Source organism: Brienomyrus brachyistius, chromosome 21 (genome assembly GCF_023856365.1).
Source record: "Brienomyrus brachyistius isolate T26 chromosome 21, BBRACH_0.4, whole genome shotgun sequence".
Lineage (NCBI taxonomy): Eukaryota > Metazoa > Chordata > Actinopteri > Osteoglossiformes > Mormyridae > Brienomyrus > Brienomyrus brachyistius.
In genome coordinates, this window is record NC_064553.1 from 13217755 (window position 1) to 13237416 (window position 19662).

Below are 19662 nucleotides of genomic sequence, written 5' to 3' on the forward strand. Positions count from 1 at the left end.
AGGTGGCCTCTGTTTTTCAGCTGCGACAAAAGCAATAAGGATCACAAGTGTAAACCATAATAACACTTCCCATTCTCCTATTTTAAACTGAAAGTAAAGCTGGCTAGATTTATGTAGCCTGATCTACTTACACCTGCGTATTTTTGATTCTGATCAAACATGAAACACTCATAGAAGTCTGAAGAGTTTTTTTTTTATTTCTCGAAAAACCATGAATTAGTAGGACTATACAGGCAAATGCAATCTTTGCTCAGCAACAAACTGTTATTTAATCCCATACTTATAAAAAAAGGAGATTTTGCAGATTGGCAGGATATTAAGCACAAAATTACAGCCTCATTATTAGTGATTTAAGTCACAAAAGGGTCTTCTCTGTTGTACCCTTAAGGAAAGTACTCATTCTAGGCTGCTCCAGTTAAATAGAGAGGAGTATAAAAAAGTTAAATCGCTTTAGATCAGTGTTTTCCAATCTGAACTCCATACAGTCCACGTTTTTGCAAAAACTTGGATCATCTGTGGGTCCCTGAAGACTGGGTTGGGTAACTGCTTTAGATCAGCATCAACCAAGTCATTCATCCTACTGCTTATCCCAGTCGGGGTCGTAGGTCAGCTGAGAAATGTCACAAAAATGAGAAAATGTTCACGTACAGTTCGGCTATTTCCTAAAACCTTTCCCAAACTTTCCGTTTCCATGCAATGTTGCATACAAGAAAATAGGCTTATTTCAAAATAATCTTATTTCTAACATTGGCATACAACATTTATTTTCCGCATTATTAAAACGCATGTTTCACTCTTGTAAATGCTTTTTAACCCATTAAGGCACTTAAACATATGAGTATTACAATCAGGGATAATAATCCAAATCCAGTGGATTTCATTTGTCTCAGTAGCGACCATTTCAAGCAAGGTGTGTGTCCAATTATGAGTGAATGAATTTTAATGCAATATGGGACGAAATACTGCTTGTACCACTTGTACATCAGGTTGACCCAATCTACCGTGTCTATGTAAATTATAATACGATGGTACAAAATCCAGCATGTTACTTCCTGGGTATGTAGGGTTAGCACTTGAGAACAAGAATGTGAAAGTGACGTTGCTTTGACACTTACTTTAAAAGTGATGATGTCAGGACTGCTTGAGTGACAACCTAGGAGCCCCGCGCTCTTGGCAGGAATTGTAATGACATATAAGTGGGTCTTGGCGCGACTAGGTCGGCTGGAGGGGACGTTGCGACCTATGGCCGTTTTGCCCCGTGGTGGTCAGTAGTTGATGTGTCTCTGGTCCCCCTATCGTGATCAAATGCGCATGCCTGGTGCGGTGACGCCGCAGCTCCATGTGTGTGAAGCGCATTATTTGGCAACCGGAGAGGCATCGGGGAGGGTTGAAAAAAAAAGGGGTATCCCCAGGATTTTTTAAAACACCGAATTACCGGAGTATATAGTAACCTACAGTGCGAGGAAGACGCGCTGAAACCCGGATCAGTGCTACTGGGACTCTGTAAGTTCGCGACGGCGCGTTAAAGTTTCTTTTTGGGGTGGTTTTACGCCGTTCTTGTTTTGAATTAGCCAGCTAGCTAGTTAGGAGGAAAAGTCTTCCTTCTGCGAGCTGTTGTGAGTGAGTGAGTAAGTGAGAGAGTGAGTGAGTGAGGAGTGAATGAATGCGTGAATACTGGAGCAGGCGGCTCGCTAATGGTCTGGGCGAATTTAATACATCTCACCGCCTACAGTAAGGAATAAAGGGAATAAAATCCTTATTTATAAGAGGGAAACAAAGTAGTCGGGATCAGTTTAAACTTATACCGGCGGTTGCTTTGAGAGCCCAGCCGTTGGCATGGATGAGCCGCTTGCGCTGCCTCGGTGTCTTTCACAGGTTTTGTTTATGGAGTAACCCATCTGCGGGTGGCTGCGCCCCGGAGCGCCTGGCCGCCGGAGCCGGGTGTCGGTGCGAGCTGGGGCTGCTTTTCGGGGAGCTCATACGATCCTGAGCCGCTTTACTTTCGGATCCCCGAAAGAGCGGCGCCGGTACGTGCCGCTAATTTCCCTCAAAGCGTCGTTGCCGAGGTCGCGTTGTTTTCTGGTCTCCATATTCGGAAACTTTGAGGCATTTTTTTAAAGTTTAAATTTTCCGCTATTTTTTGTTCCCCCCTTTCCGAAACGCGAGCTTGTTAGCCCGGTAGCCCGACGGTGAGCTAACGGCTCCGTCCCATTGGCTTGCGCCCGAAGTCGCGCAGCCAGGATGTGGTTGTTCTTTTACGACAGGAAAGTTGGTCCCTAGCAGGTATTTTGTCATTTTAGAGTCAAACCTTTTCGAAACATTTTGTGCGAGACCCGACGGCGAAGCAGATGAATGTTAATTATGTATTATGTTGCACACCGTCGGGATAAACAGATCTCGGAAAGCGCGGTTTAAGCCTGTTTGTAACCGGCTTTCTGGACATTCGAGGCTCCTGCGTGGTGTTTGTATTTTTATTTTTTTTTTGTCGGGGGTGGTGGTGGACACGACCGTCGGCACTTTCACGGCTGGGAACGGGGGGCTCGACCGTGGCATAATGGTGGACGATATTCGTGTGCCTCGGTTTAAGCCCCCAGTCGTGGCACTTAACCCGACTGGCAGCCCGTCTTCGCGAGCGGGTGTCACAATAAAAGTCCCCCCCAGCCTTCCTACTCGGCGTTTCCTCGCTTCAGCGGCCAGCCACCCTCTTCCTCCTCATCTTAAAGCGACACGCACATCTCAGATGCGGACATGGTGCCGTAAGCGCACGTAGCTGGCGGTTAAATGCGGTTTGAATTATACCTGCGGTCTGCCCCCTCCCGTGCTTCCTGCAAATGCTATAACATTTTAAATTTGCGTTAAAAAAACTCTGAATGTACAAGAATGACATAACGAAGCGCATGCTTTTGTTTTAGGGGCTTCACTACTTTGAATGTTTGTTTTTTTTTTAATTGTTCAGCATGGTATTCATTGTGCTTTTGCAAAATGTACGCCGCCGTTCCTTCGTGCACTCACTTCTGAAGAAGCTGTTTGACCTTAAATGCCCCCCCACACACCACTGACAGTACGAAGACGGTGTGAAAGTTCAACACTCCACAGGATGAGGAGACTGGTCCTGTTAAAATGATCAACTAACAATAATCTACTGTTCAAATAAGATATCAGATGCTGTTAACTTGTTTGTTTAAATGTCTGTAATGTTTTAATTCGGGCTTCATCTGTGATGCTTGATGACATCTGCGGATTAGTAAACCGTCATTCATGAGGTAACTGTAAGTGCTGGCATGTAAGATGGTGGTCTGTTTAAATCCCATGAATATAGTATTTGTGGTACATGTTAAATGTGGCATGTTGTTGGTTGAATTTAGATGTTTGTTATGGTAATTAGCTTTAATGGTAGTTGACGCAGTTTTGTAAAGTTATGGATGTTGCTGAAAGTGAAGTCAATTCGCACAATGTGGGTGAGATTTTGAAATGTTGGGTCTTGATAATGTCACTTTATTGGCATTTATCTGAGTACAGGAGTACAGGAATTCCTTAGTTTTTGTGTATTCCATCTTACACTCATGAGATAGGCAGAGATTAAGGGCCTTGCTCAAGGGCCCAACGTTGATGTGCCAACTCTGTGAGTCACAGGATTCAAAAAGATGCCCCACAGAACATGGGCTTGGGATTTTAGCCTCCAAATACCCCCCTGTCAAAGGGCTTCAGTTTTGTCTGCCCATTTGGCCGGGGGGGGGGGGGGGTGTTTAGTTCTGTATGGGAATTATGGTACTAATTACTGCTGAGGCTGTTTGTAGTATTTGTGATATTTTGCATGTTTGCCTGATCAACAATAAGCTTTTTCGGTGTTGCATTCTCTCTAGAGGCCTATAGAGGGCAGGGTGACGAGAAATACAGGCATCCTGTTACTGCATAGAGGGCAGGGGGCTTTGGTGCCTTGGAACAAAAGCATCACACTACTTTGTAACTGAAAGTGCTGGGAAAATTGTGTGTGTGTGTGTGTGTGTGTGTGGAGGGAGGGGTTGGAATCTGTCTTTTTGGGCCTGTACACATAGTGCTAGGCAGGTGACTGCAGGTGATCTGGGCAGTGTGGTCCTTAAAAATGTCATTCTAAGTCATACATTTTCTGTATCCACGTCTCCTCTGGGTCACGAGGAATCCGGAGTCTATGGGTGCAAAGCAGAGAACAACCCAGGATGGGGTGCCACCCCATCGTAGGGCACACTCACACCTATGGGCAGTTTTGTAACTCCAGTTAACCTAGGTGTGTTTTTTGGACTGTGGGGAGAATCCGAAGTACTCAGAGGAAACCCCAGAATGACACGGGGAGACCAAGGAAACTCCACACACACAGAACCCTGGCGGAGATTTGAACCCCAGTCCGCGAGGTGTGAAGCGGCAGTACTAACCACTGCACCACCATGCCACCCCTCTGAAATCTTCAACCGAAAACGGCAGAGGGTGCCGTGTATGATTGAGACGGATATATGCGCTTATAACCCATTTTTAGGGACTGGTTCAACCCACAGATGTGCAGTGTGCCTGGGGTGTTGTGCGCACAATGGGACGGCCAACCTGCTTGACTTGACAGACGAGGAGGTTGAAGACCTGGAGTTCTTGGTGTGGCGACCCACCCTGGGCACCAGGGGGTGGGATTTGCCAACTCCTGCTGCTTACTCTATAATGGCCTTGTATATAAGGCAGAGTGATTGTGCATATGAGTGATGGGTCTGATCATTAAAACATAGTTTTTAAAGAACTGGTCTCGTCAGTTCTTATTCTGACGTAATTGATCAGAAGTGTCTTAAATATCTAAATGGTGCACTTGCTTAGCGGAATGTGACACCAGTTTCCAGTGTGTGGCTTTGATTTGCATATTGTTTTCTATTTGCTGTTCTGTTTGAACCACTGTTAATATGAAGGGAGAATGGGAGCCAGTAGTTAATTGGACACCTGTGATGTCACTCATGCATGAGAGGCGGGTCCTCACACTTCGCCCTCGCAGGTGGAATTGACGTCAGTAATCTGCACTGCCCAATATGGACTCGGCCCTTGTTACCATCTGTTCTCAATCCTCTATCTCACAGATGGGGTGTTGGGGGGGCATCACTGTTTCCTGTCAGCATTACATGTGGGGGTACCTTCCTGCAGGGACTTAAGATGCATGAGATTCCATTAAAATCATGTCCCATTCTAATGATTTTGGGTGGCTGTTTAGCTGTTTAACAATATGCAAATATTGTAGTGATATGAACCTTTGTTCCCTGCTGTTCCTTAAATGTGGCTTCGAGTGCTTCCATACTAGACCAATGCTTTCTTGGTGGTGTGTAGTTCTCAGTATTGTTCAGTTTTAGCTCTGTTGTCTTGTCTTGTCCTGGGTGCTGTCATGACCAGGAGAATATGGTTCACTATGCTATCTGACCGACAGTTGTACTAGCATCAGAGCTGGAAAGCCTGGTTTACTGCATCACATAAACTCAGAGCAGCTAGTATTTTATTGTGCAGGAGTCAAGTGCTTTTAAGCACTTGTGTTTAAGATTCTCACTTTTTATAATCGAACGCTTTGTATTATTTAAGCCTGCATTTATTAGTCTGGTGGATTTGTGAACCGCATCGCAGTATTTTTGTTGTATGTTGCTGTTCTGCACAACTCAACTTTTGTTTGTGTCTTGGGGGGGGTCTTTTGGGCCCCCGGGCTATATTGTCATGTACATTCTGTGATTGTTAGGGAGCATTGTTGGTTCTGACCCAGTGAGCTTGTGCGGAATACCCACTGCGGATCCCTGCCTAAAATAGCTAGTACAGTTCACCTAGCACTTTATTGACAGTGTACTTGCTTTTTAATTGCTGTCCATTAGTTTTGTTTACCTTTCTTGTTTGGGCGCCTGTATGTTTTTGTGCTGCATGTGTGACCAGGCATTTCGTGTGTGTGTGTGTGTGTGTGTGTGTGTGTGTGTGTGTGTGTGTGTGTGTGTGTGTGTGTGTGTGGCCGTCTCGCTCAGGGGAACCTGGTCTCTCTGGCACGGCTTCCATTTTGTGAGGCAACGCCCTTAATGGACTGACAGTGGTGCTAAAATGGCAGCGCTTAACCCTTCACCTGCCAGCCTGAGTCAGCAGAGGCCTGCGGCGGGGGGAGCGTCTGTGGCTTCATTGCAAAGAACCCCCCCCCATCCCACCCCCCCCTTCCCCAGAACGCTCCGTTTGCTCGGAGTAGCGTGCGGTACTAGCTCCAGTGTGACTTGGCCTAGACAGTGCTTTGTTTACTTTTGTCTTTTTTAAAAAACTTTTCCCCACTTTTAACGCAGTTCTTTGGAGTCTGGGGGTTTCCAGTGATTTCTCCCCTACGTTCTCCCTGATTTACACTCGTGGTGCATTGACGGATGAAGTTTTGGGTATTTAGCTTTCTGTCCCGATTTTTCTCTCTTGCTGGTTTTTTTTTTTTGTGTGTCATACAGTGTTGTCATACAGAATCTTGCCTGTGGGCGTGTGGATTTGGGGTGCGGGGGGGGGGGGGGGGGCTCAGAGGGCTTGTTTTGCAGTGCACAGTCACACGCATGTACAAACCCGTCTTTTTGCTGGGTCGCCGCGTTGCAGTCCTGAAAGGGGAGGTTATTACATCGAATGCTATAAATACTGTGGGCGGAGAGAGGGGGTTGGGGGGGGGGGCTTCCTGCCCACTTGAGAAAAAGGAATGGTGCTGCTGCTGTCTGCTGCCGAGCCGATGGTCTTGGCTCTCGTGGTCCTGTGTCCTTCGTGGCAGCTACGCTGGGGGCTTCAGTTTGGCTTCTGGTATTCAAGCCTCCCCCCCCGTCCCACCCTCCTTCCAAATGAGAGGTCCTGTTGTAATTTTAACCTTTTTACAAAGGTGTACACCCTCTCCAGGAACACCTGCACACAAACCTATGCACATATTTGGCTATGCAGTTTAATTTTACTGCAGGTTCATATGGCACTAGCTTAGAGTGACGCTGCTATGACATTATAAAGTGAAACTTGTTACATGGTCTGCATCTCCAGTAAGGCCCTGAACCGCAGCTGCACACCCTCTGGTGGTGATGTGTACTTCACCGATGAAACTGACTGATGAAAGTGGTGCTGTGGTGTAGAGCCTGCATGTGTAAGGATGGACCGGGTTGACAGGCCGGGGCTTAGTGATTTCCGTGGTCTTTCCGTAGGTAGAACATAGTAACGATCTAGTAAGAGCTGAACAAGGAGCATTCAGTTAAGAGTTTTGAGAAGTAACAGCAGAAATGTTCCTTTTGGGACTCATATTTCATTAAAAGCACCTAAAAGCAGAAAACAGTGACTTATGTGTAGATATTGGTACTTGTACATATAAAAGTGTTTTGGACGATTTGGGTGATCAGGTGGTAGAGGAAGCAATGGTGTTTGGGTTTTCTCTTGGTGCTTGTTCTCTTGATGACTCAACTGGTGCGGGGGGGGGGGGGGGGAGACTCTGTAAGACTTTGCCTTTAAGAGATAGAGGGTACTGGCCCTTTAAGAGTGGCCATGGTGGCTTTCCTTCCAGCTTCACCACACTGCTGCTGTGGAATGCCATGTGGCGTCGGTCACTGCTGCAGCCAGCCGAGCCCAGGCCCCCTCCCTAAAGGGGTTAAAGGGCACCCCTCCACCCCACCCATTCACAGCGCAACTGGTTTAGGCCAGTTTTCAGGGAAGTGCTTTGTGTCGTCCTCCAGCTGCATTCTGGGAAAAGTTGTGTGTAGTCCCGGTGATGTCACGTGCAGTGAGAAAGACCTTGAGTCAGCTGTCTTCGTTGGGGAGAACTGTGTGGTGCAGGATACAGGTATACTGAAACTGGGAGATGGGGGCTGGGAGGATGCTCTGCACAGAGGACAATACAGACTTTACAGCCCATAGTGGGGGGGGGACATTGTTTCTTTTTGTGCATAATACTAGCATAAAGCTTTTCTGTTGTTTTTCTGCACTGCTTCAGTGGGACGTGCAGTTTATTGGCACAGAGCCCCAGAATCTGCCAGCTCCCACCCCCCTAGCAGGCCGTCATGCCAGCAACCAAGTGAATCTGGAATGAGGTCCTTGTTTGGTGGAGGGTAGCAGGTCACACCGCAACTGGCGTGTGGGATGTAGGTGTGGATTCAGCTTCGTTTTATCATGTAAATCGTCTTAGTGTTCCCACTGTATCCCTTCACGTGGAGTCCTTTCATGGCAGTGTTTCCCAGTCCGGTCCTCAGGGACCCCCAGACAGTCCATGTTTTTGCTCCCTCGCAGCTCCTGGCAAAGGCATGGACAGTCTGAGGGTCCCTGAGGATCAGGTTGGAAAACACTGATTAATGGAATACCTTCCTGCATCTCTTAGGAAGGAATTCTGCATCACCCTCTGCATTGTATGTGGTATCTTACCTGAGGCGCCACCTGGCTGCACCATGGAAAAGGTGAAACAGGGTGTTCTCTAACGATGCAGTGTGCCTACGCCTGATCTCTGTTGGGAAGAAAGAAATTCCTTGAAATATAGCTGTTAAGGTCCTTAATGGATTAACGATTGAAGCTGACTGCGCAGTACCAGTTTTTAATAGCACTAGTTCCATTTGCATAATAAGTTTTATTCATTTGCAGTATCCATCTAGCACTTTTTTGAGATGATGGATCGGCTGAGACTTCAATTTGTCTAATACACAGTGCCCAGGTTTCAGAAAGAATTAGATATTTGCTGGTTTGACACTTGGAGGCAACTTTTCTTAGAGCTACCTGTAAGATGGATGTTTTGGAATGATACTGAGCCTGGCCCGGTGCCTTTATGGGGAAATGTGGTGTTTTTTCATGGCTGCTTGTGAAGGTCTCCTCTCAAGAAAGAGGAATTCCAGTGGCGTGCCGAAAGAGGAACGTAATGGCCTCCGTGTAAATCTCCCGCTTTCCTCCTCCAGGGCCGCCATGTCGGAGGAGGTCGTCCGTCAGACGCGGAGCCAGAAGCGGGCCCTGGAACGGGACGGACCGCCAGGACAGCAGGATGGCAAGAAAGCACGGCTGGAGAGGGGCGCTGATGCTGGTGGGGAGGTAAAGGCTACCATCAAGGTGGAGGTGCAGGCCAAGGATCAGCCTGTCGACATGAGCACCACCAAAGGGTGAGCGGTGCCTTCCATGCCTTTTTGTTTTTGTTCCTGTGAACAATATATTTGTCCTTTAGATTCTTTTAGACCAGTGTTTCCCAACCCAGTCCTCAGGGACCCCCAGAAAGTCTACATTTTTGCTCCCTCCCCGCTCCTAGCCAATCAAGACTAACTAATCAAGAACTGAGTACCTGGTACAGGTTTTTTGGGAGCTGGGAGGAAGCAAAAATGTGAGCTGTCTAGGGGGTCCTTGAGGACTGGGCTGGGAATTTTTGGGCTTGTTGAATGAGTTGCATTATCGGGTTGTATTCTTGGTTTCGACTGGTCATCAATGGTGTCAGATCCTGTGAAACCGAAACTCTGGCCAAAATAGTATTTGAGGCTTCACACCTATATGTGTGTGTCCTGGTGGCCAAACTTCTCTGACTGCACATTCCATCAGTAAGAACAAAGAGTGAAGGTTGAATTAGCAGAGCAGTAACACAGCTGTGGAGGGTAGCAGCATACTAATACATTATTGTGAGTCTAATATATTGCAGTCCCTGCCGCATAATGGGAGATATATCAGAGTTCAAAAGACCAGAGTGGCAAGTTTTTGTGGTGCATCGAGAGCCACGGTATGCAGGCTAATGTCAGCATATCACCACGAAGGATGGACCACATCCTTACTGTGGATGCAAGAGGAAGCTGTCTGATAGGGATGTTTGGGTACCAACCCAGATTGTATCCAAGAACCATAAAACCACAATGGCCCAACACACCACAGAATTATATGTACACCTTGACACCTGTTTCCACCAAAACTAATGCCAAATGTCAGTTTCAATGGTGCCATCAGAACTAATCTTGGGCTGTAGACCATGTGAAGCATATGTTGCTCTATGAGTCCATCTTCGCTGTCTTTCCCATATGCAGGAGAGTTACGGTGTGGGTAAGCCCCAATGAACGCAGCATGTGTGTAGATCAGTGATGTTTTGGGCTGCATTCCATAGGCCCCCTACTTTTTCTAGATGGGCGCATCACAGCCAAGGGCTGCTGAACCATTCTTTAGGACCATATTCACCCAATGGCTCAAAGATTGTATTCTGAGGGTGATGCCATGTATCAGAATGCTAATGCATCGATACGCGCAGTAAGACTGGTGACTAGATTGATGAACATGAAAGTGAAGCTGAACATCTCCCAGATCAGTCACCAGATCTGAATATTATTGAGCCACCTTGAGATCTTTTGGAGTAGTGAGCCAGGGAGTATTTTCCTCCACCAGCATCACGTAGTGACTAGACCACTGTTATGCGAGAGGAACGGCTCAGAATCCCTCTGGCCACTGTGCAGGACTTCTCCCTTTTTTGATGCTGTATCGGCCGCAAAAGGAGGCCCTACACCATAGTAATACATTTTAAATATACACATGAAATTATGTATGCAAGTAAACATGTATGTGTATTTATATAATGTAAAGCATATATAATACACACACACACACACACATATATATATACATATATAGCCGTGGATTTTTATCCATTTTTAAACACCTGCATTTTTAAATCCTGGTTTAATTCTGGTTCTGATGGCAGAAGGCTACACTGAGCAGCAGGTTGCTTCCAGGTTCAAAATTTCTAAGACAGCAGTTCTTAACAACAGTTTGAAACAGGAGACACTGGGAATGACCAGAAACCAGTCAGGTAAACGGTGGAAGCGACCTTCTAATGCCAGGGATGAGTCAGTTTATCCAATAGTTCATGAATCGGAGGGTGACATCAAGTGACCTTCAAAAGGAGCGGGAAGCACTAAGAGCAGGTGTGATGTGCTCTGCTAGGACAGTTTGTATCAGGCTCCTGGAAGCAGGACTGAGGTCCCATAAAGGAAGGAAGAAGCCCGTCATCAATGAGAAACAGGGAAGAGCCAGATTGGAGTTTGTGAAATTTTTTATTATATAAAAAATATCACTCACAGATGCACACCCATAAGAACTGAAACAAAAAATTGTGCTGTGGTCTCCAAATTTTTCACGTGTGTGTGTATAACATAATATAGAACAATTGGTGCAAGGCAGAAATGAATCTAGGACCATATTTCGTAAGCTGAGAGACGAGCCTTCATTTTAGCTGTGATTATCTTGCAATACAGGAATCACAGAAAGTAAATTAAGGTAAATAATGTAAGTGATGACAGTGATAGGTTAGGCTCCTCTGAGAGGCTAAAGGGCACGTAGCTTATGGCTGTCTATGGCTAACCTGGCATAATTAGGTTTGTAGATAGCTTCTCTTAATGTTATAGCATTGCAGTCATGCTGTTGTCGATATGTTGATATCTGAGTTCTGCGATACCCGCATTTCTCTTTTTTTTTTTTTGTTTTTGTTTAATACAAAGTGCTCCCACACAGCTGTAGTCTACACACCCATCTACTATACTCTGTCATATTGCCCAGTAACTAAGAAGGCGATTTTTAATCATGGCAGCCCGATAGATAATTAATGCATTTTAAAGAGCCAGCCCATGGTGAATAACTCCAGGAATGTGGAGGGACTGAGGTGGGCAGCGACGATCTTAACGTCCTGACAGCCCCGCAAGAAGCTGTCACTGACCCTGGCCGAACTGGCTTACATGCTCTTGTACCTTCTGCCAGAACGGAGCGGGAAAGAGACCCCATGGGAAGGAGGGAGGGGTCTTTGCTGTCTAAACATGATGCATGACAGCAAAAGTCACAAGAGCTCAGACTATGCTGTATCTGGAGTCCACCGGGGGTGGGTAGAGTTATCCTGTCACATCCACTCTGCAGCGAGCTGTGGCAGTTCTGTGAGACAATATAAAAAATGCATATACACGAAATGGACAAAATAACAGAAATCTGATGTATTAAGTGTGGTGCAGGCTGACGGTAGCTGACTGTCGGCACGGCGACCACCGCTGTGGCAGGTATTGGGTCCTATTATGGGAACTTCCTGGTAGTTGGTATTGAAAGTATTGCCTGATGTAAATAATGCAGACACGGTGTGACACGGTCTGATCCATGGTCTAATGCATATTAATTAGGACACCATTAAAATGTACCTTTAAAAAAAAAAAAAGTTGAAATAGTTTGAGAGTGATGGTTCTGGATGGAGCGGCTCTACGGAGCAGGGTGAGCTGGGTGGGGGGGGGCGTGCCCTCATGCAGGTGGGGTTTGGTGTGTCTCGCCTGAACAGCGACGTAGGCCCTCCCTACCCCGGGAAGCACACCTCTCCCCTTGGGGAGCCTTGGTGGCCTTTAGCCGACGAAGGCCCTGCATTGCAAACTGGTTCCAACTGGCTGTTTCCTTGGTGACCCCTTTGGAGGGAGTGGCTAGAGGAAGGAGGTGTGTGTGAGAGAGTGTGAGAGAAATGACGGCGACGAGCGGAAATGCTGACGTCATGTGACTTTAAATGATTAAACGACAGGACGTGGTTTCAGCAGAGATTGAAGACACTATCTGGAATAAACATTGGTGTAGTCTTGCAGGCTGATTTTATTCAGCTCTGAAGCTCTTTGATTAAATACTAGAGCGGCACTGTTGCGTTGCCGATCACTCTGCGGGGGAGCCTGATACACAGCGGCTGCAGTCTGGAGCATCCTCAGGGGGCTGCCAGTCACTTTCTCGGGACATGTGGTCTGTTCTGGCTTTTGCGTGGTCGTAGCCGTAGAGCGTGACTCGCAAGGTTCCTCAGGCCACTGGCTGTGCTGTTTATCATTCTATCTCGACTCTAATGTGCTTCTGTGGAAGTGCATTTATTTAAAATGTTCCCTCGCTTGAGGTATCAGATCTCACACTGGTCCAATTGACCTCTAACCCTGCAGCTGGTCTAAAGAATTGTTTGCCCCTCATGTACAGGATGTTCCGCCTCTGATCCGTCGTTCAGGCTGCATAAACAGGATAGGCACCCCCCCCCCCCCCCCTTACTTGACTCCCCCTGGTGGACAGTTTCGGTTGTCTGTCTCCTCATGCCTTTTGTGTCTTAACGGCAGCTCATGACTTCACAGCGGAATGTTCTGGAAATTGTCACAGTTATGTAATTCCAAAAAAATTAGTGAGATTCTGGTGACACTGTGTCCAGGGATAACTAAGGTAGCTATGTCACTTTCTGTTATATCTGGTGTCCTTGTCAAACTTTAGTATTTTTACTCTTGTTTCTTTGTCATTCTTTGTATATTTGGCATTTAAATAATATTGTGATGATCCTCTTTGGCAACCGAAGACTTTTTACTTAGTAAAAGTTTGGTTTTTGGTTTCCACAAAGGTCCGTTTTCTAAAGCGCGCATGCTTTTCTGTCCGCAGTTCAGTGGTTGTCATTTCCTGCCCTTGCTCTGACGTGTGTCATGATGTCATTTTGCAGTGATGTAAAACAGGAGAGGAACTCTCCGTCTCCGGACGTCATCGTGCTGTCGGACAACGAGCCGTCCAGCCCGCGTGTCAACGGGATGAACCACATTGGCAAGGGCATGGACACCGAGCTGCTGATGGTGAGCGGGCCGTGCTGCACTGTGGCCTCTGACACTTGGGGGGGGCTTTAAGCTTATTTACTTTAGATTTATCTGTAATGGTGATGGAATAATGCTGTAATGTGCCCGCAGAGGAGCACCCCCAAGGAGCGGGAGCGCATTATCAAGCAGCTGAAGGAGGAGCTTCGGTTAGAGGAAGCTCGGTTGGTGCTACTGAAGAAGCTGAGGCAGAGTCAGATCCAGAAGGAGAGCACTGCACCCAAGGTGCCCCCCCAGCCGGCCGGTCATGTGCCTCAGATGGCCCAATGCGTTGGTGTTGATGGTGCCCTTGGCTTCATGGCTTGTAACTCTGGACTGTAGTCTGACTGAATGGAAGCCAGGAGGAGCCTTCATATCTTTCTATGTGTGGTCTGTCTCCTGTCTCAGACAACAGGGCCCTCGGTGGCAACACCGCCCCCACTGGTCAGAGGCAGCATGGCGACAACCAAAGGGTCCCTCCAGGTGAGCGTTGCCTCAGACCTTTAGCCCACAGCACCATCTCATGGCTCTTGGGGGTGTGGCATTGAACGTGACGGCCAACAGGTGAGCATAGGTATCTCCGTCTCTCCTTTCAGCTGGTGTCTGGCCGCACTTCAGGGACGGTCATCCCCCCTCCGCTCGTGCGGGGCGGCCAGCAAGTCTCCTCCAAGCTGGGCCTGTCCGGCACCCAGATCGTCATGCCGCCTCTGGTCCGAGGGGCGCAGGCGAGTGCCCTTAGCATCCCTCCGCCCCCAGTGTTTCTGATTGGTGTAGGTGGGAGCACGCTGACGATAACACCTGTGTCCATGAGCAGGTGCATGGCCAGCGGCAGCAGCAGCAGCAGCATGCGACGTCGGGACCCCCGCCCCTACTGCTGGCCCCCCGTGCCACCGTGCCCAGTGTGCAGATCCAGGGCCAGAGGATCATCCAGCAGGGCCTCATCCGCGTGGCCAACGTGCCCAGTGCCAGCGTGCTGGTCAACATCCCACAGGTCAGTGGATTCTGTCATGCTCTCATGCGCTCACATACACTCTCCTCGTACACTATCCTCGTACGCTTTCTCGTGCATTCTGTCACGATTGCTCATGCTCTTACACACACTGCATTAGGCTGCTTATAGACACACGTCCTGAGTAGTTGTATTTTACATATTTCCTGTAAATCACGTTATTTGCCAAAACATTCATGCCGCACCTCACAGCCCTCTTGGGTAATTGTCCCCAGCTGCCCAGAATGATCAATGTTAAGCTTATCCATTGTCACATACATTCCTAGAGTCATGTGACTCACATTGCAAACGCCAGCTGTTTTTTATCATTGACTTGTATCTTCCACCACCCCCCACCTTCCCCAGGCCACCCCCACCAGTCTGAAGGGCTCGACCCTGACCTCCCAAGCGGGCACAGGTGTGGGGGGCGCTACGGACTCCCCCGCAAGCCGGCAGGCGGCCGCCAAGCTGGCACTGCGAAAGCAGCTGGAGAAGGCCCTACTGGAGATCCCGCCCCCAAAGCCAGCTGCGCCCGACCTCAACTTCCTGCCCTCCGCCGCCAACAATGAGTTCATCTACCTGGTGGGGCTGGAAGAGGTGGTGCAGAACCTGCTAGAAACACTGGGTAAGGGTGTCAGCTGCCCCGGTGGGGTGGGGATGCACTACTGGGGGCCTGAGGCATGTAACTGAGCTGCTTGGGATCCACACTGGAGGGTTAAATTTAATGAACACCCCCTAACCATTTCTCCGAATTGGCCCGTCAGAGCCCCTCGCTGAGCTGTGTGTAGCGTTGGCTGGTCAGACAGTAGCTGGGATAAGGTGCTGTGGCAATGTGTGTGTGCATTTTTGTAGTGGTGTTTATGATACAAGCTATATGTATTGGAGAGAAATAGCAGGACATTAGACATAAGTGTTTCCGTGATTTACGTATTGCTTTACGGTAGTTAGAGCCGTAATCAGTGAGTGGGAATTCAGCCTCTGTGGTCCAGATGACTTCCCTGGCACATGCACCGTGAGGTGTGCAGTTAGTGTATTTTTTGCATGTGCTGCTTGAACAGCCCATGACTGGGTGCTTCTGAACCTGTGGTGTGCAGAGCCTTAATTCTTTGATAATTTTGTGTACCCCTCCATCCAGGCAAGTCGCCGACAACACCCGTGTCAGCTGTCGCTAAGGAGCCATACACCTGTGCCCAGTGCAAGACGGACTTCACGTGCCGCTGGAGGCAAGAGAAGAGTGGCTCCATCCTGTGTGAGCAATGTATGGCCTCCAACCAGAAGAGGGCGCTCAAGGCAGAGCATACAAGTCGGTTGAAGGCCGCCTTCGTCAAGGCCCTGCAGCAGGAGCAGGAGATGGAGCAGCGGATCCTCCAGCAGCAGGCGGCCTCTCCCACGTCCCACCCCATCTCCACTTCTTCCTCCACACCCTCATCTTCCTCTTCCTCAGCAATGAAGGTCGACCCACAGGCCCTGGTGGCCCAGCAGATGAAGCAGGCACGCAACTCCTCCCTCCACAGCCGAGGGGTGCCGATTGAACGACAGCACTCAAACATAAAACAGGTGCATGCACACCTTAATCACTGTGCCAGTTTGGTTTGTGTCTTTGGAAGGCGGATTCTGTCTTGACGTAATGGTACCGCACAGAAGTCTTGGGCAGTCGAAGAAAATGTTTATCTGGGTAGTAAGTATATTTGCCCAGAAAACACAATTTAACATTAAACGTAAACAAATGAATAGTAACACAATAAATGTCTTATGGTCTCCAAAAAGTCACTGATGCTTTGTTTGATGGCTAGATGAACACCGCTTCAGTTCCCAAACCTCTCCTCAGGGGCACCTCAGCCTTTTGGTGTATTCATTAAATTACATGAACATTTCAGGTAGTTGGTTGAATAACTTGCTTGGAAAATCAATACTTCATCAAGGTGAGGTAGTGGTCAAGTCAAAACTATACGGTTGGTTGCTTGCAAATACTGGGGTGATTTTAGGAGTGGCCTTGAAATGGAAAAGCTGATGCACTTGGACAGGCATAAAATCATACTTGACTATTAAACACCGTTTTCTTTGACCGCCTCAGACTTTTGCACAGTGCTGTTTATTTTAGTGACTAAGATGGAGGCAGAGTGTTCGTGTTCTTCGTGCCGGTTAGCGAACGTCACCGATCCCATCTCACTTTAACAGAGCACTGGGCAGCTTTCCCGCGTGGTGCAGCCGGCTACCACGAGGGGCGTCGCCCACACGTTCCCCTCCTCCTCACAGCTGCAGAGTGCCGTCGCCGCGGCAGCGCTGGTTGGCACGCCAGGTAAGCATGCCGCGCGTGCTGGGACAAAAGCCGCCGGCAGCAGAGGCAGCCCCTCTGCCGGTACCTGGAGGAAGCAGAGAGCCCTGAGCACAGGTAGATCCCGCCCACCCCCCCCATCTCTCATTATCCTCTCTGCTAGCTTCCATGGTCCTGGGCAGAGCTTTTATTCCAAAGCATTAGATTCTGTTTTGTGCTCCGATTAGAATCCTGTGTCAGGCTACCTCAGTGAGGATTTATATTTTAAAAAATTGTACATCGAACCAAAAAAAAAAAAAACATCAGCTGCCCAACACCAGTGCTTACCAGGCGCTGCTTTGGGGTCCCTGGAATATAGATTTTCGTCCCTCTGCGTTTCTCCTTCTCATCTGTGCTGGTGGTGGGTCTGTCTCAGTTGTTGATGGTAGCTGGTTGCCCCTTGGACACCGAAAGGTTTCATTTTCTGGGCTTTTTTTTTCCATTTTTAAACCATTGGCTGATTTTTCTGAGAATAAATATGCTTAAAAATCATGTCATCTCTCTTATATTGCTTGGCGAACGTTTGAATGTACGAGCGAATAAAAATTGATTAAAATTTCATGCTGCATCTTGCATCGCCTTGTCCATAGGTGTCACCATGGCCTACGTGAACCCCAGCCTCTCTATGCACAAGGCCTCGTCGGCTGTGGAGCGTCAGAGAGAGTACCTCCTGGACATGATTCCCTCTCGTTCAATTTCCCAGACCGCCAATACATGGAAGTAACCCCAGTGCCCCTGTTATTTGACACAACCCACCCTGCTTCTCTTAATCAAGGCAAAAATAATAAATCTTTTTAAGGTACCTGACCTCTGACACGCTTGTTTCTGATTCTGTTGAGTCCTGGGTAGGGGAGATATGATAACCTAGCACTAGGTTGGGAGAGCGGGGAGTGGGACAGAGCTCACAGCACCCTGAGAGGAAGTGCTTAAAGGACCTGCTCGCTTTTCCCGCCTGTGGCCTTCCGCACGGCCTCCCCGGCAATTCCGTCGCATTGTGATGATGTCATCAGGATGCTGCAGGGATGTCTATTGGAAGTAGGAAGTGCTACAAGAGGTCTGATTCTGTGGATGGACTAGCAGGCACTGGGGTTAGGGCTTTGCGGAACTATCTTTTACCGGATACTAAACTGATTTAACATTCAACTCTGAGGGAAAGAGGTGACTCAAAGCCAAACGCCCTGGAAACATGGGCTATTGTGAATAGCTAATTTTAGTGCTGTTTTAGATGCAAAACTTTATATGCAATATTTTTCTGAACTGTTCTTGTGGAACTGGACAAAAGTTACGACAAGCTGGGCAGCTGGTTGTACATCTGCTGGTTTGGAAGTGACTTAAAATCTGGACTCTTAAGTGAAAGCGGAGTTTCACACTGTGAAGTCGGGAGAGCCAGAGGGTAAAACACAGACTGCATGATTAAAATTCTTACTGCTAGAACTGGTAAACCTTTTATTCCCAAAAACATGCTTGTGTGCGTGTGCGTTCATTTTTTCCCCCTCCACCTTTCCCACCCACCCGCAGCATATAACTGAGCAGTTAGACACATTTTGCTGAATAAACCTACATACATCTATATAGACAACTGGAACAAATAATATGTACCAATTTAAGGATATAAGTCTTTTTTTTTTTTTTTTTTTTTTTTTTAATCTGATCATTACATTTTGAATGTGACTGCATTTTTCTCCCCATGCATAAGTTGAGTGTTGGGTTCGTTCTCGCACCGCTTCCGTCATTATTGTTTTAGGAGCTCAAATAACAGGGTAAAGATTATCTGTTCAGCATGACAGCAGCATGTTTCATGTTCTGCTCAGTTGGCCGAATAGTAACCAGAATAGTACATTTTGCTCACTGGCCTTGCGGGAGAACTGGGGGCATTTCTGTGAGGACAGAAAAAAATGAATAAAACAACAGCCGCGGTTTAAAGAGGTTTTGTGATGAAACCTGCTGAAGTCGATCTTTTTTTTTATGCACACTTGCTAACGGCACAGAGAGCCACCTGTGAATGTGATGTCATGTCATATTCAGGATTCTCACCTTGACTGGTCTGTGTATAAATGAATGCACATACACATAGAGGTGCAGTTTTGTTGATGCGCACTGCAATCCCCCATCCCCCTTCTATAGCAGGTTACATTGCCCCCCTCTTCTCTGTATGGTTGTGTCTTTCTGATGGCTTCTGTTTTAGCCCCTCCTGTTCCGTTCTCACTGTCGCCCCCTACCTGCAGCTCGGGACACACACAGCTGCCTGTGACCCCTGACCAGGGGGCCTATCCTTCGCTTATGGCAAAGCAGTGTAAATCGGCACCGTGCCTTCACCTTTTGGCATTGTTTAGTTACAGTTTAATTGGTTTCATGTTTAATGTCCCCTTTGCTCTGTGAGTAAACATTTCTAACCCATGCATTTTCCATGTGTGAATATCACTGTTTAGATACAAATTGTTTCGGTTTCGTCTTACTTTGCTGTAGGTCTACTATATCAATTTAGAATTTTGATTACTTTGGGTAATTTCTGTAAATGTCTTCTCTGTGTTTGAGACGTAAATGGGTTTGTTAGCTAAATAAATGATGAACCTTGCCTGTTTCTGCATTTTTGCAAAACTGTCACACTTTTGAGAAATATAGTATAAAAACACACTGCAATCCAATACTCATGGAAAAATGTAGAGTTAATCACACAAAACCCTTGTACAGTTAAGCTTTTGGAAGATAAAATACATATCCATCTATCACATAATCGAACTCAACCATTGTTTTGTTGTAATAACTAAACGATATTAAGTCAGTCCCGGAAGTTGCTG

The 19662-nt window shown here is 47.5% G+C and overlaps 1 protein-coding gene and 1 long non-coding RNA gene across 6 annotated transcripts; one reads left to right on the forward strand and one right to left on the reverse strand.

Moving 5' to 3' along the window:
• Nucleotides 1–177: 177 nt before the first annotated feature.
• On the reverse strand, nt 178–1250 carry LOC125716934 (uncharacterized). The gene is made up of 2 exons (XR_007384439.1): nt 1116–1250; nt 178–610 (listed from the first exon to the last, which is right to left on the reverse strand). It is a non-coding gene; the product is annotated as an uncharacterized LOC125716934 (long non-coding RNA).
• Nucleotides 1251–1364: 114 nt separating this feature from the next.
• Nucleotides 1365–19439, forward strand: gatad2ab (GATA zinc finger domain containing 2Ab). 5 transcript variants are annotated; one of them, XM_048989774.1, is made up of 11 exons: nt 1365–1503; nt 8901–9098; nt 13439–13565; nt 13677–13808; nt 13971–14045; nt 14159–14287; nt 14377–14553; nt 14917–15175; nt 15686–16107; nt 16729–16942; nt 17455–19439. In XM_048989774.1, exons 2-11 carry the CDS (start codon nt 8908–8910, stop codon nt 17586–17588), a joined length of 1860 nt encoding a protein of 619 aa, XP_048845731.1. In that variant the 5' UTR covers nt 1365–1503; nt 8901–8907; the 3' UTR covers nt 17589–19439. The 5 variants fall into 5 exon arrangements, with proteins under 5 accessions (XP_048845731.1, XP_048845730.1, XP_048845734.1 ...); XM_048989773.1 differs by lacking the exon at nt 1365–1503 and adding an exon at nt 1537–1731; XM_048989777.1 differs by lacking the exon at nt 1365–1503 and adding an exon at nt 1537–1731 and having other exon boundaries at nt 16729–16849.
• Nucleotides 19440–19662: the final 223 nt, after the last annotated feature.

Bases quoted from the DNA above. Each gene is read 5' to 3' on its own strand.
- gatad2ab (XM_048989773.1), top strand. From the start codon at position 1,664: ATGCGTGAATACTGGAGCAGGCGGCTCGCTAATGGTCTGGGCGAATTT. The intron at 1,732-8,900 runs GTAAGGAATAAA...TTCCTCCTCCAG, and splicing joins AATACATCTCACCGCCTACA to GGCCGCCATGTCGGAGGAGG. The intron at 13,566-13,676 runs GTGAGCGGGCCG...ATGTGCCCGCAG, and splicing joins TGGACACCGAGCTGCTGATG to AGGAGCACCCCCAAGGAGCG.